Source organism: Zophobas morio, unplaced genomic scaffold (assembly GCF_036711695.1).
Source record: "Zophobas morio isolate AGI-343-1 ecotype UQ-CSIRO unplaced genomic scaffold, CSIRO_AGI_Zmor_V1 ptg000021l, whole genome shotgun sequence".
NCBI classification, from domain to species: domain Eukaryota; kingdom Metazoa; phylum Arthropoda; class Insecta; order Coleoptera; family Tenebrionidae; genus Zophobas; species Zophobas morio.
The window spans coordinates 19,698,164-19,721,380 of NW_026972126.1; the positions used below are offsets into that span (position 1 = coordinate 19,698,164).

General features: G+C 31.1%; 1 protein-coding gene and 1 long non-coding RNA gene across 4 annotated transcripts in view; both read left to right on the forward strand.

Moving 5' to 3' along the window:
- Window positions 1-16,217, forward strand: part of LOC135132239 (G protein-activated inward rectifier potassium channel 3-like) — a 34,337-nt gene extending 18,120 nt beyond the window's left edge. For 2 of the 3 annotated variants that reach the window (XM_064060257.1, XM_064060258.1), the window contains exons 2-4: window positions 7,109-7,994; window positions 15,373-15,532; window positions 15,783-16,217. In XM_064060257.1, the coding sequence (XP_063916327.1) occupies window positions 7,109-7,994; window positions 15,373-15,532; window positions 15,783-15,943 (1,207 nt within the window). In that variant the 3' untranslated portion in view covers window positions 15,944-16,217. Of the gene's footprint in view, window positions 1-7,108; window positions 7,995-15,372; window positions 15,533-15,586; window positions 15,761-15,782 lie in introns of those variants that run through there. The other variant, XM_064060259.1, reaches the window with a different exon arrangement.
- Window positions 16,218-20,287: 4,070 nt separating this feature from the next.
- On the forward strand, window positions 20,288-21,217 carry LOC135132805 (uncharacterized). Its single transcript, XR_010281093.1, has 2 exons — window positions 20,288-20,941; window positions 20,993-21,217. It is a non-coding gene; the product is annotated as an uncharacterized LOC135132805 (long non-coding RNA).
- The last annotated feature ends 2,000 nt before the right edge of the window (window positions 21,218-23,217 follow it).

Below are 23,217 nucleotides of genomic sequence, written 5' to 3' on the forward strand. Positions count from 1 at the left end.
GTGCCCTTGTAGTAGCATGAATTAACTGTGAATGGAGTTTGAGGCTGCAACAGCTTTTGTGGAGTCGGTGTTATTATTTAAACATTTATAAATCAGCCGCGTTTTTACTACATTTGTCATAGCGTTACGTTTTTATTGTTAAATATATTTTCACAAGGTGTTTTTAGAAGGTTGTTTATAAAAAAATATATTTTTACAAAATTTTACAAAAATCAAGTTAAATTAAAAATAAAAGTTTGAAACGATTTATCAGTTTTTAAGACGGGTTAATGACACTTATTTTATCTCGCTTTACCATCTTCATGATAATATATATTGTAAGAGTTATAAAATTCCAAGATAATAATTTCTGTGCTTTGAAGACACACGGAAAAAGGAAGTCTGCATTTTCGTATTTTACGAAATCCTGTGAAACACCAAGAACTCCTAGAAACAGATATTGCTTGAACACTGAGAACTAAACTAATTCGGTTTTGGAAAAATAATATTCTATGAAAAATTATTTCCATCATTTTTTTACTGTTTATTAACCTTGTCTATTTTCCTGTAAAATTATTATGAAGATAATAAAATTCAAAATTTGTGTTCCAAAAAATTGGTCTTGGTTGATTTTTTAGAAAAGCACTGAGTTCCCCTAAGAATTAGTTTTGTAGAAATTAAGCAATAAAACAAAATTGAAAATTTTGGACATAATTAATTTAATATTTAACTTAATTTTCACCAAAATGCTGAATTCCTCTAAGAATTAACTTTGTACATATTTTGCAAATGCTGAAAGCTCATATTAAAGCAATAAAACAAAACTGGAAATATTCAGGTACAATTACTATTAATTACTAAATTTTGAACTAAATAAGAATTAAAATTTACTTTAATTTTCACCGAAATGCTGAATTTCCTTAAGTACTAATTTTGTGCGTATTTCGAAGATGCGGGACGTTCAAATTAAGCGATAAATTAAAAGTGGAAAATTTGATGTAGGAATAATATTAGTTAATTACCAAATTTTGAATTAAAGAAAAGTTAAAATTTGCTTTAATTTTTGCCAAAATGCTCTGAATTCCCCTAAGAATTAACTTTCTACATATTTCAAAAACGGTGAAAACCCAAATTAAAGGAATAAAACAAAAATTGGAAAATTTTGTATAATTAATTTTTAAATTTTAAATTAAAGAAGAGTCAAAATTTACTTTAATTTTCACCGAAATGGGGAATCTTCTTAAAAAATCATTTTATGCAACTTTCGAAGATGTGGGAAATTCAAATCAAACAATAAATTAAAAGTGGAAAACTTGAGGTACAATTACAATTAATTAATAAATTTTGAGCTAAAGATGAATCAAAATTTGGTGTATTTTTTACCAAAATGCTGAATTTCTCTAAGATACAACTTTATACATATTCCGAAGATACGAGAATTCAAATTAAAGTAATATACCAAAAATTGGAAAATTTGTGCATAATTAATTTTTAAATTTAGAAACAAATCGTCGAAATTTACCTTAATTTTGACCGAAATTCTGAATTTCTCTAAAAACTAACAGAATACTGAGAGAGTTAATTGAGTTATAAATCAAAAGGGCCAAATTTTGTTCATAATTAATAATTAATTACTAAATTTTAAACTAAAGAAGAGTCAAAATTTGCTTTAATTTTCACCTATATGTTGAAACGGCGAATTTTCCTAAGAACTAATTTTGTGCATACTTCGAAGATGCTGACAATTCAAATTAACCATTAAATTAAAAGTGGAAAACTTGATGTACAATTATAATTAATTACTAAATTTTACACTAAAGAAAGGTCAAAATTTGCTTTAATTTTCACCAAAATGCGGAATTTCTTTAAAATCTAACTTTATACATATTTCTAACATGTTGAAAGTTTAAATTAAAGTAATACATAAACCAAAAATTGGAAACTTTGTATATAATTAATTTTTTAATTTAGAACTAACGAATCGTCGAAATTTACCTTAATTTTGACCGAAATGCTGAATTTCTCTAAAAACTAACAAAATACTGAGAGAGTTAATTAAGTAATAAATCAAAAGCGCCAAATTTTGTTCATAATTAATAATTAATTACTAAATTTTAAACTAAAGAAGAGTCAAAATTTACTTTAATTTTCACCTATATGTTGAAACAGCGAATTTTCTTAAGAGCGAATTTTGTGCATATTTCGAAGATGCTGACAATTCAAATTAATCATTAAATTAAAAGTGGAAAACTTGATGTACAATTATAATTAAAATACTTATTTTTGAACTAAAGAAGCGTCAAAATTTACTTCAATTTCCACCGAAATCCGAAATTTCTCTAATATCTAACTTTGTACATATTCAAAAAATTCCGAAAGTTCAAATTAAAGCTGTAAAACAAAAATTTAAAACTTTGTGTATAATTATTTTTTAAATTTTGACGTAAGGAAGCTTCAAAATTTACTTTAATTGTCACCGAAATGCAGAATTTCTCTAAAAACTAACTTTGTATTCGAGAATATTGAGAATTTAAATTAAGCAATAAATTAAAAAGAGCAAATTTTGTACATAATAAACAACCTTATTTATAGTATAATTAATTATTAAATTAGAAATAAGGAAAGTCAAAATTTAGTTTAATTTTCGCCGAAATGCTAAATTTCTCTAAGAACTATTTATGTGCATATTTCGAAGATGCAGGAAGTTCAAATTAACCATTAAATTAAAAGTGGAGACTTTGTGGATAATTAATAATTAATTACTAAATTTTGAATTAATGAAGAGTCAATTTTTTTTTAATTTTCACAGAAATGCTGAATTTCCCTAAGAACTATTTTTGTGCAGATTTCGAAGAGGCTGACAGTTCAAATTAATCATTAAATTAAAAGTGGAAAACTTGATGTACAATTATAATTAATTACTAAATTTTGAAGGAAAGTAGCGTCAAAATTTACTTTAATTTTCACCAAAATCAGGAATTTCTCTAATATCTAACTTTATACATACTTCGAAAATTCTGAAAGTTCAAATTAAAGCTGTAAAACAAAAACTTGAAGCTTCGTGTATAATTAATTTTTAAATTTTCACTTAAGGAAGCATCAAAATCTACTTTAATTGTCACTGAAATGCTGAATTTCTCCAAACACTAACTTTGTATTCGAGAATATTGAGAATTTAAATCAAGCAATAAATCGAAAATAGCAAATTTTGTGTATAATAAACAATTTTGTTTATAGTATAATTAATTACTAATTAATGCTAAATTTCACTAAGAACTATTTGTATGCATATTTCCAAGATGCGGGAAGTTCAAATTAACCATTAAATTAAAAGTGGAAAACTTTGTGGATAATTAATAATTAATTACCAAATTTTGAACTAATGAAAAGTCAAAATTTACTTTAATTTTCACCGAAATGCTGAATTTCTCTGAAAATTAACTTTGAAATTGAGAATACTGAGAAATTAAGCAATTAATCAAAAACGTCAAATTTTGTGTGTAATTGATAATTAATAATTAAATTTTGAACAAATGAACAGTCGAAATTTACTTTAATTTTCACCAAATTGTGAAATTTCTATAAAAATTAACTTTGTATATACTACAAAAATGATGAGAGTCCAAATGAAAGCAACAAAGCATAAATAAAAAACTTTGTTTATAGTATAATTAATTACTAAATTAGAAATAACAACGGTCAAAATTTACTTTAATTTTCGCCGAAATACCGAATTTCCCTAAGAATTTATTTTGTGCGTATTTCGGAGATGCTGACGGTTCAAATTAATCATTAAATTAAAAGTGGAAAACTTGATTTACAATAATTATAGTTAATTAATTACTAAATTTTGAACTAAAAAAGTGCTAAAATTTATTTTAATTTTCAACAAAATGCTGAATTTCTCGAAGATCTGAATTTGTACATATTTCTAGAATGCTGAAAGTTCAAATTATAGCAATAAAACAAAAATTGAAATCTTTGTGTATAATTAAATTTTAAATTTTGATGCAAGGAAGCGTTAAAATTTACTTTAATTTTCACTTATATGCTGAATTTCTCTAAAAACTAACATTGTATTCGAGGAAACTGACAGCATAAATTAAGCGACCGACCAAAAAGGGCCAATTTTGTGAATAATTAATAATTAATGATTAAATTTTGAACTAAAAAAGGGCCAAAATTTACTTTACTGAAATGCTGAATTTCTCTAAAAACTAACTTTATATTCGAGAATACTGAGAGTTCAAATTAAGTAATAAATCAAACACGTCAAATTTTGTGTATAAATAATAATTAATTATTAAATTTTGAACAAAGGAATAGCCAAAATTTATTTTAATTTTTACCGAAATGCCAAATTTCTCTAAGAATTAACCTTGTAGATACTACGAAAATGATGAGAGTCCAAGTGAAAGCAACAAAACACACATAAAAACGTTGTTTTAAAGTTTACTTAATTACTAAATTAAAAATAACGAAGTTCAAAATTTACTATAATTTTTGCCGAAATAGCGAATTTTCCTAAGAACTAATGGCGTGCATATTTCGAAGATGTTGACAGTTGAAATTAATCATTAAATTAAAAGTGGATAACTTGACTTACAATTATAGTTAATTAATTAATTACAAAATTTTGACCTAAGGAAACGTGAAAATTTATTTTAATTTTCACCTATATGCTGAATTTCTTTAAATTCTTTGTATTCGAGAATACTAAAAGCTTAAATGAAGCAGTCAACCAAAAAGGGCAAATTCGGTGGATAATTAATAATGAATTACTAAATTTTGAATTAAAGAAGTGTCACAATGTGCTTTAACTTTCACCAAAATACTGGTTTTCTCTGAAAATTAACTTTATGTTCGAGAATACTGAGTGCTTTAATTAAACAATAAATGAAACACGTAAAATTTTGTTTTTAATTAATAATTAATTATTAAATTTTGAACAAAGGAATAGCCAAAATTTACTTTAATTTTCATCGAAATGCCGAATTTCTCTAAGAATTAACCGTTTAAATACTACGAAAATGATGAGAGTCCAAGTGAAAGCAACAAAACACGCATAGAAACTTTGTTTGTAGAATAATTAATTACTAAATTAGAAATAACGAAGTTCAAATTTTACTATAATTTTTGCCGAAATAGCGAATTTTCCTAAGAATTAATGGCGTGCATATTTCGAAGATGTTGACAGTTGAAATTAATCATTAAATTAAAAGTGGATAACTTGATTTACAATTATAGTTAATTAATTAATTACAAAATTTTGACCTAAGGAAACGTCAAAATTTATTTTAATGTTCAACTATATGCTGAATTTCTTTAAATTCTTTGTATTCGAGAATACTAAAAGCTTAACCGAAGCAATCAACCAAAAACGGCAAATTCAGTGGATAATCAATAATTATTTACTAAATTTTGAATTAAAGAAGTGTCAAAATTTACTTTAATTTTCCCCGAAATGCTGAATTTCTCTGAAAATTAACTTTATATTCGAGAATACTGAGAGTTTAAATTAAACAATAAATCAAACACGTCAAATTTTGTGTATAATTAATAATTAATTATTAAATTTTGAACAACGGAATAGCCAAAATTTACTTTAATTTTCACCGAAAATGCCGAATTTCTCTAAGAATTAACCTTGTAAATACTAGGAAAATGATGAGAGTCCGAGTAAAAGCAACCAAACACACATAGAAACTTTGTTTATAAAATACTTAACTACTAAATTAGAAATAAGGAAGTTCAAGATTTACTTTAATTTTCGCCGAAATAGCGAATTTACCTAAGAACTAATTTTGAGCATTTTTCGAAGGTGCTGACAGTTCAAATTAAACATTGAATTGAAACTGAAAAACTTGATTTATAATTATAATTAATTAATTACTAAATTTTTAACTAAAGAAACGTGAAAATTTACTTTAATTTTCACCGAAATGCGGAATTTCTCTGAGATCTAAATTTGTACATATTTCTAAAATGTTGAAAGTTAAAAGCAATAAAGCAATAAAACAAAAATTAAAAACTTTGTGTATAATTAATTTTTAAATTTTGACCTAAGGAAGCGTCAAAATTTACTTTAATTTTCACCTATATGCTGAATTTCTCTAAAAACTAACTTTGCATTTGATAATACTGAAAGCTTAAATTAAGCAATCAACCAAAAACGGCAAATTTTGTGGACAATTAATAATTAATTACTAAATTTTGAAGTAAAGAAGCGTCAAAATTTGCTTTAATTTTCATGGAAATGCTGAATTTGTCTGAAAACTAACTTGTATTCGAGAATACTGAGGGTTGAAATTAAGTAATAAATCAAAAACGTCAAATTTTGTCTATAATTAATAATTAATTAATCAATTTTACTAACTATTATTAAATTACTAAATATATTCCACTTTATCATCAGAAAATTGTTTTAAAATTTTTGTACCGTAGGAATCCCCAAAAACGTAACTCTTTAAACTTGAACTGGAATTTTTAGAAGTCGTGAAAACCGTCTAAATAGAGACTCAAATCTGATTTTATTTTCAAAATTACCAATATTTTCTTTCCATAATGTATGTTATCTAAAACCCACAAATATTTAGCGTACAGAGAGAATTTCTCTTCTCAGAAATGAGACACAATAAATTAGATTGTCATGACGACAGCATCATGATACCTTACGTAAATTTACTTTATAGTCAGAATTGGTATCAAGGTGACAATTTGCATTATAATTGACACTAAACTAACAATTTTCAACTATAAGTCCTATTTTTAACTCTGCCACTTACTTTAGCGGAAACCATTTATCATATTTGTCACGACATTCTTGACAAATATTTTTGTGACAAAACCGTGCTAATAGAAATCAAATATGCGAACTCCAAAAGAGCTCCTATGTCCACTAAAACCATCTAATCAATCATTCCACACAAAACGTCAATTATCATCCCACAACACCGCGCTAATCAAATCAAAACACAATTTTTATATCAATTTATCCAAAACCATGCAACGATCTCTCCAACGTCACCATCTCACAACCACCCGCTAATCAAATAAAATTCGTTGTCACTCCGATTGACAAACCCATTTAACACCCACCCAACAAACAACTCTATGACGTACGTTTCAGGAAGTCCTTCCGGCCCGGAGCCGTCCGCAAAATCCGGCGCCGCGCCATCTTCAAGAACGGCGACTGCAACATCGCCCACTCCGGGGTCTCCCGCAGGGGTCTGCGTTACCTGCAGGACATCTTCACCACTCTGGTGGACATCCAGTGGCGATGGACCCTCATGATCTTCGCCCTCGCTTTCTTCGTGTCTTGGTTGGCTTTCGCCCTGATTTGGTGGCTGATCATGTTCACCCATGGTGACCTGGAAGACGAGCACTTACCCATGAACCAGGCCGAGTCGGGCTGGACCCCCTGCGTCCTGGGCATCCACAGCTTCACCTCGTGCTACCTCTTCAGTATCGAGACCCAGCACACCATCGGGTACGGGGTGCGCACCACCACGGAGGAGTGCCCCGAGGCCATTTTCATCATGTCGATGCAGAGCATCATCGGGATGATGATCCAGGCCTTCATGGTGGGGATCGTCTTCGCCAAGATGACGAGGCCGAAGCTGCGGACGCAGACGCTGCTGTTCTCGAGGAACGCGGTGATCTGCCAGAGGGAAGGGCATTTGTGTTTGATGTTCAGGGTTGGGGATTTGAGGAAGACGCACATCATTGGGGCGAGTGTGAGGGCGCAGCTGATTAGGTCCAGGAAGACGAAGGAAGGGGAGGTTATGACCAATTATCAGACGGAGTTGAGTGTGGCGGCGGATGGGTGCGATAATAATTTGTTCTTTATTTGGCCCATGACCATTGTGCATGTTATTGACGAAGAGTCGCCGCTGTACCATCTGTCGGCGAGTGATATGCTCCAGGATAGGTTCGAGGTGGTGGTGATTCTGGAGGGGACGGTGGAGAGCACGGGACAGACGACGCAGGCCAGGTCCAGCTATCTGGCTACGGAGGTTAGTACTTTTGACTTCCCTTTCCGTCTGTTTGTCTGTCGTCTGTATTAATTTTTATTAGACACATAATCTCCGAAATTGCTGGACCGATTGTTGGCAAATTTTGTAGTAGCATTTGCTAAGATAAGACTGATTTTGGCAAATGAGATATCCCCGAAGAATAGAGAGGGCGGGTGGGCGGGGCTAGTGCCTGCTAAGATAAAAGTGATTTTAGCCAATGACGTCTCGTCTAAGAAATTTAATTAAATTATTGTAAGAAAAGACACCAGAAAGAAGCTCCAAAGCATTTTCAAATTGTTTCCAAACAAAACCTCAATTGGTTAAAGTTTTTCAAAAAAAAAAACGGAGTCCCAAAATTAACTCAAAAACAGGTCAGGTCAGAATTTTCCTAAAATAGAACACCAAAGTCCCCCCAAGTTGTTTTAAGTACCTACTCGTAATTTACAAAAAAAAAAAAAAATCCATGGGCTCCCAAAATAATATATAAATACACCATGGATACCCAAGAGTCTCCCGAATTAAAAAAAAAAACATTGCGGTACTCAAGACTCTTTCAAATTTGTACAATATATAACACTAAAAGCTCAAAAAAGATTTTTTCAAGTGAATCTAGCAACAAAACACCAGGTTGAACGTAGGGTTTTGGAAACTTTGGCAATTTTTGATACGTCAAACATTTTTAACTTTTGAAAAACTTATCTAAAAATTCGGAAAAAATCAGGGATATAGATCCCGACGTGCTGGTTCTAAAAATATAACGTGTTTATCATAGCGGAGCAATATTTTCGAAATATTCCGAGTGAAATTCGAATTTTTAGTAATTTTTAAAAATTGCCATTTTTCAATAGGCGATTCTGGAAAAACGGTTGGAGTTATCCAAACAATGAGCCCGGGAGTGTCTTCTGCAGCCTGAGATCTATAAGAAAATGTGTTTAGTTGAATTTCGGAAATCGTCGAAAATGAATCGAAATTTGCATTCGGGAAAATTTCATTTTTGAAAAAGTCTAAAAATTTTCAATAAATTCAGTGTTATAGATCTTGACGTGCTCATTCCAAGAATATGTGTGTGTTTAGAGTCACGGAGCAATATTTTCGAAACAATCGGAGTGAAATTAAAATTTTTTGATATTTTTAAAAATTGCGATATTTCAATTCGCAAAATCAAATATCATAATATTTTCATTTTTCCTTCGATTTGAAATCTTCCATATCACAGTTTTTCTTTTTACTTTGCTTTAAGTCTTAGTTTCTACGGATTTTACAGTAAATAAAATAAGTCAATGAAATAGAAAAAAAGGCTTAATATTGTTCAGTCTAATCTTAGCAGTTATTAGACCCGCCCACCCGCCCTCTATTTTATTAGAAAGTTTATCATCTGCCAAATTAGTCTTAACTTGGCAAGTACTAGACCCGCCTACCCACCCTCTATTTTCTTAGGGGGTATGTCATCTGCCAAAATTAGTCTTATCTTAGCAAGTGCTAATAAAAAAAAATGAAAAATTGAAATACTGCAGTTCGAAAAATTGAAGAGTTTTTTTCCTTCGATTTAAAATATTCCATCTCACAGTTTTTCGTTTTTTCATTTTCAGTGTTTCAATTTATAGATATTGCAATTTTTCATTTTTCGATTTTTCAGTTTCTCACTTTTCATTTTATCGATTTTTCAATTTTTCGTTTCCCCAATTTTTCAGCTTCTTGAATTTTGTTTTTCATTTTTCCGATTTTTTAATTTTCATTTTCTCGATTTTATATCAGAATTTTTCCTTTTCACATTTCGTTTGAAATCGATAAATCCAAAAATCGACTTTTTAAAAATTAAAAACCCGTGAAATTCTTTCCTAAGAGCCAATAAGAATGAAAGATCAAAACGGAATAAGGGTCTCCATCGCATGTCAAAACAAATTTCAATTCCCGTTTTCTAGAGAGCCTTATAAGCCAGCAATGGCCCCGCCCATCTACCCCCTCTTCATTCCAGTGGCTACTAAACTCTTAATGAAATATAATTGAAAAACTGAAATATTTAAAAAAATATTAATATTATTACACATTTAAAACGAAAACTATAAAAACTGTAAAATAAAAATTCAAAAAAACTAAAAATTAGTAAAAATTAAATTTTATTAAAAAATGTAATCCTAGTATATCAACATTAAATCCAACTTCCGTTCTTCATAGACCAATAAGAATGAATGATCAAAACGAAGTATGGATGGGAGGGCGGGGCCACATTTTACTTAGCTGTAAATCTCAGTTTCTACGGATTTTACAATACATAAAATAAGTCAATGAAATTAGAAAAAAAGGCTTAATATTCTTCAGTCTAATTTTAGCAGTTACTATCAGTCCCCACCCGCCCTCTATTTTATTAGAAAGTTTATCATCTGCCAAAATTACTCTTAACTTGGCAAGTACTAGGCCCGCCTACCCACCCTCTATTTTCTTAGGGGGTATGCCATTTGCCAAAATTAGTCTTATCTCAGCATGTACTAGTATGTAAATCTTAGATTCTACCGCTTGTCAAAATAAAATTCAATTCCCATTTTACAGTAAATAAAAGAAATCAGTGAAATAGAGAAAAGAGGTGGTTCGAGCTGAATTTAGATTTTTTCTAAAGAGTGTCATAAGCAAGCAGCAGCCCCGCCCACCCACCCCTTCTTCATTCCAGTACACTACTCTCTATATTGTTTAGTTTTATCTTAGCAGGTACTAGCCCCGCCCACCCGCCCTCTAATTTCTTAGAATGTAAATAACTTGCCAAAATTAGTCTCATCTTACCACGTACTAGGCCCACCCACCCATCCTCTATCTTCTTAGATGGTATGTCATTGCTAAAATCAGTTTTATTGTTCAAAAGAAAAATGAAAAATAAAAAATTGAAAACTCGTGAAATTGCAAATCGAAAAATTGGAATATTGACACTAGAATACCTGTAACCTCAAGATTGCTTTAAAATTTTCAAATTCGTAAAAAATAAAACACTAAAAGCTCAAAACATTCTGTAAATTCCTGTAAATTTATTCGAAAATAAAACACCACGGGACCTAAAATTAACTGCGAACATTTTAAGCGTAGGCTTTTGAAAACTTTGACAATATTTGATACGTCAAACATTTTTAACTTTTGAGAAACTTATCTAAAAATTCTGAAAAATTTCAGGGATATAGGTCTCGACGTGCTGGTTCCAAAAATATAACGTGATTAGCTTAACCGAGCAATATTTTCGAAATATTCGGAGTGAAATTCGAATTTTTAGAAATTTTTAAAAATTGCCATTTTTATCGAAACAATGAGCCCGGAGTATCTTCTGCGGCCTGAAATCTACAAGAAAATGTGTTTAATTGAATTTCGGAAATCGTCGAAAATGAATCGAAATTTGCATTAGGCAAAATTTCATTTTTGAAAAAGTCGTCTGAAAAATTTTCAATAAATTCGGTGTAATAGATCTTGACGTGCTGATTCCTGAAATATAGCGTGTTTAGAGTCACGGAGCAATATTTTCGAAACATTCGGAGTGAAATTCGAATTTTTTGAAATTTGTAAAATTTGCCATTTTTCAATAGGCAATTCTGGAAAAACGGTCGGGTTTATCCAAACAATGAGCCCGGAAGAGTCTTTTGCGGCTTGAAATCTACAAGATGTGTTTAGTTAAATTTCGAAACTCGTCGAAAATGAATCGAAATTTGCATATGAGAAAATTTCATTTTGAAAAAGTCGTCTAAAAATTTTCAATGAATTCAGTATTATTGACTTTGACGTGCTGATTCCAAAAAATATAGTGTTTAGAGTCACAGAGCAATATTCTCGAACCATTCGGAGTAAAATCCTAATTTTTTGATATTTTTAAAAATTGCGATATTTCAGTGAGAGATTTTGGAGAAACGGGAGGAATTAAAAATAAAAATCGCAAAATCAATGTTTTCATCGATTTAAAATCTTCCATATCACAGATTTTCGTTTTTTCATTTTCAGTTTTTCAATCTATAGATACTACCATTTTTCATTTTTCGATTTTTCAGTGTCTCAGTTTTGAGTTTTTCGATTTTTCTATTTTTCAGCTTCTTGAATTTTGTTTTTCATTTTCCCGATTTTTTAATTTTCACTTTTTCGGTTTTATATCAGGATGTTTCATTTTCACATTTCCTTTGAAATTGATAAATCCAAAAGTCGATTTTTTAAAAATTGAAAACTCGTGAAATTCTTTCCTCAGAGCCAATAAGAATGAATGATCAAAACGGAATAAGGGTGGGTGGGAGGGTGTACAATAAAAAGTGCTCCCTCCCACCTCCATCGCATATCAAAATAGAGAGGTGGGTGGAGCTGAGTTTAGCTTTCTTCTACAGAGCCTTATAAGCAAGCAGTGGCCCCGCCCATCTACCCCCTCTTCATTCCAGTGACTACTCTTAATAAAATAAAATTGAAAAATTGAAATTTTTAAAAAATTATTATTATTATTACATATTTAAAATGAAAACTATAAAAATTGTAAATTAAAATTGAAAAATCTAAAAATTGATACATTTTTTCAAAAAAAAAAATTAATATTTATAAAAATTCAATTTTATTAAAAAAATGTAATCCTAAATTTATCAACATACGGATTTTACACTAAATAAAATAAGTCAATGAAATAGACAAAAAGGCTTAATATTGTTCAGTCTTCTCTTAGCAGTTACTAGCCCCGCCCACCCGCCTTCTATTTTATTAGAAAGTTTATTATCTGCCAAAATTAGCCTAAACTTGGCAAGTACTAGGCCCACTCACCCACCCTCTATTTTCTTAGGAGGTATGCCATTTGCCAAAATTAGTCTTATCTTAGCATGTACTAGGCCCGCCCACCCGCCCTCTATTTTTTTACGGATATGTCATTTGTTAAAATCTGTCTTATCTTAGCAAATGCTAATAAAAAAAATGAGAAATTGAAACACTGCTATTCGAAAAATTGAAGACGCCAAAAATTAAAAAATCGACAAATCGAGTAATTAAATACTGAGGACTCGTGAAATTAATTTTTTATTTTGCTTCAAGTCTTAAATTCCACCGCTTCTCAAAATAGATTTCAATTCCTATTTTAGAGTAAATAAAATAAGCAAGTGAAATAGGGAAAAAGTGTGGGCGAAGCTGAATTTAGCTCTTTTATAAAGACTCTTATAACTTATAAGCAAGCAATAGCCCCGCCCACCTACCTCTTCATTTCAGAGACTACTCTTAATATTGTTCAGTCTTACCTTAGCAAGTACTAGGCCCACCCACCCACCCTCTATTTTCTTGGAGGGTATGTCATCTGCTAAAATGAGTCTTATCTCAACAAGTAGGTACTAATAAAACAATTAAAAATTGGAAAATTGCAATTCGAAAAATTGAAAAATCGAAAAATTGAATAATTAAAAATCGGAAATTCGTGACATTCTTTCTTCAGAGCCAGTAAGAACGTATGATCAAAACGAAACAAGGGTGGGAGGGGGGGGGGGGGGGGCACTTTTTACTTTGCTCTAAATCTAAAATTCCACCGCTTGTCAAAATGAAATTCAATTCCCATTTTACAGTAAATAAAATAAATCAATGAAATCGAGAAAAAATGTGGTTGGAGCTGAATTTAGCTTTTTCTAAAGGGTATTATAATCAAGCAGCAGCCCCGCCCACCCATTCCTTCTTCATTCCAGTATCTAATCTCTATATTGTTTAGTTTTATCTTAGCAAGCACTAGCCTCGCCCACCCGCTCTCTATTTTCTTAAAGGATATGTCATTTGCCAAAATTAGTCTTAAATTGCAATCCAAAAAATTTAAAAATTGAAAAATTAAATAATAAAAAACTGAAACCTGGTGAAATTCTTTCTACACAGCCAATAAGAATGAATGATCAAAATGGAATAGGGTTGAGTGGGAGAGGCCACTTTTTTCTGAAAAGTCTTATAAGCAAGCAGCAGCCCCGCCCACCCACCCACTCTTCATTCCAGTGACTACTCTTAATCAATATTAACAACACTGAACAATTTCAGTCTTACCTTAGAAAATACTAGCCCCGTCCAAGCAACCTCTATTTTCTTTGAGGTTATGTCATCTGCTAAAATCAGTCTTATCTTAACAAGTACTAATAAAATATGAAAAATTGAAAAATTGAAATTGGAAAAATTGAAGACGTAAAAAAATTGAAAAATCGAAAAATTGAATAATTAAAAATCGGAAACTCGCAAAATTCTTTCTTCAGACACAATAAGAATGAATGATCAAAACGAAACAAGGGTGGGTGGGCGTTATCACTTTTCACTCTGTTTTAAATCTTAGATTCTACCGCTTGTCAAAATAAAATTCAATTCCCATTTTACAGTAAATAAAAGAAATCAGTGAAAAAGAGAAAAGATATGGTTGGCGCTGAATTTAGCTTTTTTCTAAAGAGTGTTGTAAGTAAGCAGCAGCCCCGCCCACCCACCCCTTCTTCATTCCGGTAGACTACTCTCTATATTGTTTAGTTTTATCTTAGCAAGTACTAGCCCCGCCCACCCGCCCTCTATTTTCTTACAATGTATGGCACTTGCCAAAATTAGTCTTATCTTACCACGTACTAGGCCCGCCCACCCACCCTCTACCTTCTTAGAGGGTATGTGATTGCTAAAATCAGTTTTAGCTTACAAAAAAAAAAAAAAAAAATGAAATAAAAAATTGAAAACTCGTGAAATTGCAAATCGAAAAATTGGAATATTTGAAAAACTGAAAGATTTAAAATGAAAACTCAGAGTCACTTATCGTAAAATTGAAAAAGCAAAAAAGTAACATTTTAAGCAGCTTTTAACTACGCTTTTTTGAAAAAGACAAAGTTTCTCAGAACGAATTCAGGGAAAAATTTCCAAAAGATTACTCCTAAAACGAAAAAAGAAATTCCTATCGATTAGAAAATAACTAGAAAGCAATTTTTTTGTACCTACTTTCTCAAAAAAGGGAATTTTTTTGAACAATGGGGATAATGTTTAATTCATCACACATTTGAACCAAACCTATTATCTTAACAAATTTTGGCATTAATAATTATCCTGTTGTGTTTATTATTTAACTTTAGTAAATTTAAATTTAAAAAAATACGGTCTAACATTATCGCGGTGGCACATCATCTTGTCGAATCACAGTCTTGTAGGTTATTACGAAAAAGCAACTTCGTCAATTTTTTTTTGAAATAATAAATCTCAGCAATTGCACACCAGGTGTTTATAGAAAACACAGCTAAGATCTCGTTTCCGCACTCATCTGAATCGCTTTATTTATTTATTTTTCTATAATAATGATAATTATACCATGATTACTTCTGACAATATTACGTACGTTAAGTTACATAGACAACAAAACATTTGTGACAAATTGTTTTTGAACAACTTGCTCGTCTTGCAGATCCTCTGGGGCCACCGCTTCGAGCCCCTCGTCTCCTACAACAAAGACCGCCAGGGCTACGAAGTCAACTACTCGAAATTCGACAACACCTTCGCCGTAGACACCCCTCTATGCTCCGGTGCCGAACTAGCCGAATTTTACAAACTACAAGATGTACCTGGTAAATACCTAGCCTCGGCTCCACCCACCCCTAACCACTAACTCGTCTTTCCAGACTCTGGAGACAGCGATCCACTAACCATGGACAACATCCCAGTCTAGCTTTTGTGACGTTTTCTCTGTTTACTAACTGATTCAAGAGCATGTTTTGCAACCATTTGTACAAACGTCAGCTCGTGTGATATTCCATTGTATTTTGTACAGACCAAAAATAAATATTTAGGAGTAAGGAGGCGCTTTTGTGTTTGTAGAGGGCTCCAAGCCGCCGGGGAAGCGGCTGGAGGAAAGGGTTTTGCGGCCGCCCCCGATTTTGAGGGACAGGAACCACAACCACCAGCCGGCTAGGACCAATTACTCGTATCAGGGATACGACGAAGACGACCTGCTCGAAGTGAATTCGAGCTATGTGTAATTGTTTAGCGGCGATTTGTTAACTTGTTGTTGACATAAGTTATACTAAGTTGCTGTTTTTCTCGCGGTTTGTGCTCGGATGAATTTATTATTTAATTATCGTGTTTGCGAAATTCGGTTCGTAGTGTTTGTCTTCACATGTGGCAGTCGGTTAAAAATTAAAATTGTCAATGCATTCTGTGAGCAAATAAGCTGTGGAAGGTACAGTTTATGACATGAGGAGAAAATTTCCTGTAGAAGTTACATTTGTGATAAATAAAATAAATTAAATGGTTTGTTATTCAGTTTTGCCTTCGAACTCTATGAAATAATGTAATGTGTTTGGCAAAAAACAAATTTTATTAATTTTTCGTATTTTTGTTAAATTTGATCTGAATTTTGAAATTAAATATGGCATTTATAAAATCAGTTACCAGGGACATTTCGTTATCTTAAGGTGGTATGATTATAAAATATCGTACTAAATCAAGTCGGCTTTGTGAAATCAGTCCCAGCATTTTTAATAACGATTTGCCGCTTCCATAAGATTATGTAAAAACTTATCGTGTCACCTGAATTATTGGTTGCCTATCTACATGCTAGAAAAGCTAAAAAAAGTTGGGTTATGATTGTCATTTGTGACAGGTCACCAGAAATATTCACCAATCATCACAACGCAACAATTTACGACATTTCAAAGCACACTTTTGTGATTATATTGTTTTAGAAAAATTCGATGAAAAAATAAATTAAACACAGTAAAAACAATTCGTGTGTAATTTTACTAATTTCACATCTGAAAGTTTTAACAGTTTGTGGTGAAATTAATAAAAATAAAGTAGATTTTAGAAGCTCCATGAAGGAAGAAGGCAAAAACAATATAAAAGAATTGCGGTTAAAAAATAAAATATTGAAAAATGTTGATTACTACAAAAATTTACCATTTTAGACATGTTTTAAGTTTCTTGTTGTCGAAATAAGTCTACACATACTAGGAAAACAAGGCAAAATGTATCCCCACCCACCCGCCCTGTCTCAATTGTAATGATTTTTTTTATTCGTCGTGAGCCCAGGGGGCGGAGCTTAACTGCAAAATCCTTATTCTTCTACGACAAATTAAAAACACATTTTTGAGTATCGTGTTGTTCAAAGAATACGATTTACGTTAAAACAAAAATAAAGCCGAAGATTAGGCCCCACCCATACACGCCCCGATCTCAATTCTCAGTTGTGATGAATTTTCCATTCGTTGTCAGATCGAGGGGCGGGGCTTAATTGCAAGATCCATTGTCTACAAGAATTTACCATTTTAAACATGTTTTGAGTTTCTTGTTCTGAAAAGAGGACGAAGTATATTGAGAAAAAAGGCAAAATATAAGCCCCGCCCACCCGCCCTGTCTCATTTTTTTTAATCCTCGAGAGGGTGGGTGGGCGGGCTTATATTTTGATTGTTTGTTTTAATTGCAAAATCCATATTTTCTTGCAAAAATGTACTATTTTAGCTTCAATTTCGATTTCTGAATTTTCGATTTTTCGATATTCGATTTTTCAATGATTTGATTAATCGATTTTCACTTTCAGATTTTTCGAACATAGAATTTTCGATTTTTCGAGTTTTCGACTTTTCGATTTTTCCATTTCTATCTAGATTTCTCGAATCATTGATTTTTCGTTTTCCGATTTTTCCATTTTTTGGAATTTTCGAATTTTCAGATTTTCAAATTTCCATCTTTTCGGTTATTCGATTCGATTTTGGATTTTTCTTTTATCGATTTTTAGATTTTCTGAATTTCTAATTTTTTGATTTTCATTTCTTCGATTTTTTAATTTTAGAATTTTTATTTTTTCAATTTTCGGCTCCAAATTTCCGTTTTTCCAATTTTTTGAATTTCAATTTTCGGTTTTTTCATACTTCTAAGTTCAGTTTTTATGATTTTCGATTTTTCAAATATTTCACTTGTCGAATTTTCGATTTTTGGATTTTCGACGATTCGAATTTTGTATTTTCGGTTTCGCTCTCCTCTTTTTTGGAATTTTCGTATTTTATATATTTTTTAAATATTTTCCGTATTTGATTTTTACAATTTCCATGTTGTGTTTTTGGTTTTTCAAATTTTCGACTCTCCGATTTTTGTTTTTTCGATTTTAGATTTCTCGAATATTTGATTCTTCCATTTTTTGGAATTTTCGATTTTTCAAATTTTCAAATTTCCATCTTTTCGATTATTCGATTTTCGATTTTGTATTTTTCATTTATCAGTCTTTAGATTTTCTCATTTTCATTTCTTCGATTTTTCAATTCAAGGGTTTCGGCTCTCCGAATTTCCGCTTTTCAATTTTTTGACTTTCGATTTTTGGTTTTCCTATTTTTCGAAGTTCAGTTTTTTATTTTAGATTTTTCAAATATTTCACTTCTCGAATTTTCGATTTTCCGGTTTTTGATTTTCGATGATTCGAATTTTCTATTTCCGGTATTTTGGTTCTACGATTTTTCGAAATCCCTATTTTCGAGTTTTCGATTTTTTCATTTTCCGTTTTCGACCTTTCGATTTTTCAATTTTTGGTTTTGCAATCTTCCTTATTCGAATTTCTGATGTTTTATATATTTTTTAAATATTTTCCGTGTTTGATTTTTCGAAATTTCGAGTTCCGTGCTTTTGGTTTTTCGAATTTCCGAATCTTCTATTTGGGATTTTTGGAATGTTAAATTTTTAGAAGTTTGGATTTTTCCATTTTTCCAGTTTTTAGACTTTTTTAATTAAATGGAAACTATAAAAATTGAATTTTAACTTTTCGATTTTTCGGTATTTTGATTTTCGAATTTTTCGATTGTCGATCTTTCGATTTTTCCTTCTTTCAGCCTCGAGAATTTTTGGATTTTTCTATTTTTTCATTTTTCGATTTTTTGAGTTCTCGACTTTTAATTTCTTGCACATATTTTATTCTTCCAATTTCCGATTTAAGATTTCTCGAATTTCAAATTTTTCAGTTTTCCGATCTTTAGATTTTTCGCTTTTTCATTTTTCCAGTTTTTAGACTTTTTTTAGTTGAATGAAAAGTATAAAAATTGAATTTTAACTTCTCGATTTTTCGGTATTTTGATTTTCTAATTTTTCGATTGTCGATCTTTCGATTTTTCCTTCCTTCAGTCTCGAGAGTTTTCGATTTTTCTATTTTTTGTTTTTTCGGTTTTTTTAATTTTCGACTTTTACATTCTTGCACATATTTTATTCTTCCAATTTCCTATTTAAGATTTTTCGAATTTCAAATTTTTCAGTTTTCCGATATTTAGATTTTTCGCTTTTTGGATTTTTTTGTTTCGAATTCTGGATTTTCAGTTTTCCGTCCTGTTTATAGGCAGTTTTTCCGTTTTTGATTTTCTTATTTTTTGTTTTAGATTTTTCGATTTTCGAATTTTCGATTTTTCGATTTTCCAAATTTTCGTTTTTTCAATTTTCGATTTTTGATGATACAAATTTTTATTTTCGGTTTTTTGATTCATCGACTTTTCGATTTTTCGAATTCTGGATTTTCGGTTTTTCAACTTTAATTTTTCGAATTTTCGATTTTACAGTTTCTCCATTTTTCCATATTTCAATTTTTTGATTTTGAAATCCAAAAATTGCAAACCGAAAAACCGTAAACTTGCAAATTTTCAAAATAAGAATCGAAAAACTGAGATTTTGAAACCTTAAAAATTTGAAAAATCAAGACATTACATTTTGATTGTTTGTTTTAATTGCAAAATCCATATTTTCTTGCAAAAATGTACTATTTTAGCCTTGTTCTACGTTCCTTGTTGTGAAAAGGTGGCTATGTATATTAAGAAAAAAGGCAAAATGTAGCCCCACCCACCCGCCCGATCTCTATTGTAATAATTTTTTTTATTCGTCGTGAGCCAGGGGGGCGGAGCTTAACTGCAAAATCCTTATTATTACTCTACAAGAAATTACCAAGTGAAAAAGTCAAAAATAAAGCCCCACCCACACCTGCCCTGATCTAAATAGTAATAAAGTTTTTATTCGTTAGCAGACCTAAAGGAGGAGCCTAATTGCAAAACCCATATATCTTTACAAAAATTTATCATTAAACGTGTTTCAAGTTTCTAAGAATAAAAAAAAACATTACAGTTGAGACGGGGTGGGTGGGCGGGGTTTATATTATGCCGTTTTTTCTTAATATGTATAGTATTCTTTGAACAACACGATACTCAAAAATATATTTTTAATTTCTTGCAAAGAAACAAGTATTTTTCAGTTAAGCTTTGCCTCCTGGGTTCACGACGAATAAAAAATTCATCACAATTGAGATAGGGCGCGTGGGCGGGTTTACATTTTGTCTGTTTGTTTTAATTGCAAAATCCATATTTTCTTGCAAAAATGTACCATTTTAACTATGTTCTAAGTTTCTTGTTCTGAAAAGATGGCTGTGTATAGTAAGATAAAAAGGCAACTTACTTACCTTTTTACAGCACACTTGGGAAAAAACAAAAACTTTTGGCATTTTGTTTTCAAAGTTCACTTTTTTACATGCACGGTACTATCAGAATAATCAATTTAAAATCTCCGTATTTAAATTTATTAGATTATTACGTACTAAAGATTTCTATCGCCAGACAACTACTTCACAACTAAAAAAATTAGGACGTTTAAAATACACTTGACGAAGACCGCTAGAAGATAATCTAAGGATCTCGGAAAATTACTGATGTGTATTACGTCTAGTAAAAATATAACAAAAATAAAATTGAAAATATCAACAGTGGAAAACAACTCGATAAATACTAGCTCTAAATTATATGAAAGCTCTCAGGAACACACCGAAACCAGTGGTACTGCTAGAAGGTACCACTCAGAGCAATGTATAGATGACACAAGCGAGGACGAGAGACCCTTTGGGGGAAAAAGTTCCAAGTTCCAAGGGCTGCTGAATTTCCAAGTTTGATGAACTTCTCCCAATTAGTACTCCGCTGTGTTCTGCTGCTTACATAGATGAGTATAATTATATGCAACCAAGTCAGGTGAGTATTCCTGTCGTTTTTTTTTCCACATTTGTGTTTTGTAAATTCTAGTTCTCGGAGATCTGAGACTTCATCTAGATTTTACCTTGAGATAGAGCCTTGGGGATACCGCTATGGGAAAACTAAACAACAACGTTATCAATGTTGGTAGTTCCAGTGGCAATGAGAGTGACAGTGACCTCAAGAGGAACAAAACGTGTCTAAATCTCCAATTATGACAGTGTTTTATCTGATTTGTACTTCTAGATTTAATAATAAAGTGTATTTGTTTTCTAATCACGTGTAATGTGTTCTACCTACACCAAATGGAAAAATCGTCGTTCCGAATTTACCATTTCCGTTTCTTATCGGCTTCCACATCTATGATATCTAAAAGTCATGTTTAAAGAGCAGACAAATCAAAGTTCGCAAAAGAACGAAAAACACTCTCAATTATCAACTTATCTTTTGACAATGCACGTAGGCACTTGATTTGGTGTAATCAAGTTTCTTATCAAAAAAGTCAATTATACGTGTACGGAATGAAAAATTTTGAGAGAATAAACGTGTGCAGAAAAAAAAGATAGATATGAACCCAAGAGGAATTGCGTTCCTGGAGATGTCGTGATTAATGATTATAATATAATAAGTTGTTTGTTTCCTAGTGTTTAGAGCCTCTTTCATCACGTTAAAGTCATCCAGATAAATGTCAATTGTCTAAAACTAGATTTTTAGAAATGAAATTAGATTTCTTCATTCTGGTTTTTACAGGCTTAACGTAAACCAAATAACTTTAGCTGTGAATGTTTATTTTGTAACTACATTTGGTTTTAAAATATCGTAAGCATAATTTGCTTCAAATTCAACGTGCTAAAAAAAGGCGGGAAAAGGGAAGCAATTGAAAGACTTATTAGGAGAATGACTGAAGAAATGAATGAGGAAAAGAAGACACCAAGAACTGAATGAATGAATAATAAACTAAGAATGAACGTATGAACGAAGAATATGCGAACAATAAGTGAAGAATGAACATAGAATACTCGAGGAATGAACGAAGAATTAACGAATGAACGAAGGACGAAACTAACGAAATATGAAACGGATGAAGGATTGAAAAGGCAAACGATTGAAAGAATTAACGGAAGAAGGACTGAAGGAATGAACGATGAAAAGAAGACACCGAGAACTAAATTAACGAAGAATCAACGAAAATGAGCCAAAAATAAACGCAAATGAACAAATGAAAGGATCAACAAATGAAGGGATCAAAGAATGCACGAATAAAGGAATGAATGAAGATAGAATTAAGGAATCGATGAGGAAACGATGGAGCAAATCAAGAACTGAACGAAGAACAATCAAAGATTGAACGAAGCATGCAAGAAGAGTGTACAAATAATGAATGAAGAATTACTGAATGAACCATGAATTGAATGAACTAATGAAGGAATGAACAACGAAAAGAAGAAACAAATCAAGAACTGGCCGAATAAAGAATAACGAAAAATGAACAAAGAATGAGGGAAAAAGGAATGAAGAATGAACGTATAAACGAAGTGAAAGACGTACGAATGAACGAATGAAGGAATGAAAAGGGAAGCGATTGAAAGAATTAACGAGGAAAAGAAGAAACGAAGAACTAAATGAATGAAGAATAAACAAAGAGTGAACAAAAATGAGTGAAAAATAAACGAAAATGAATTAATGAAAGAATGAACAAATTGAGGAACCATAGAATGCACTGATAAAGGAATGGATGAATATATGAATCAAGGGATGAATGAGGAAAGGATAAAACAAATAAAGAACTGAACGAAGAATGATCAAAGATAAAACGAACCAGGAAAAAAGAGTGTACAAATAATGAACGAAAAATTACCGAATGAACGAATAGAAGAACAAACGACGGAACTAATGAACCATGATACGAATTAACAAGGAAAAAAAGAAACAAATAAAGAACGGACTGAATAAATGAAGAATAACGAAGAATGAATAAAGGATCAACGAAAAAGGAACAAAGAATGAACGTATGAACGAAGAATATGGGAAGAATGAACATAGAATACACAAGAATTAAACGAAGAATTAACGTATGAACAAAGGACGAAATCTGAAACGACTGAAGGAATGAACAAGGAAAAGAAGAAACCGAGAACTAAATTAATGAAGAATCAACTAAAAATGAACGAAAATAAGCCAAAAATAAATGCAAGTAAACTAATGAAAGGTTCAAAAAATTAAGGGATCAAAGAATGCACGAATAAAGGAATGAATGAAGATACTATTTAAGGAAT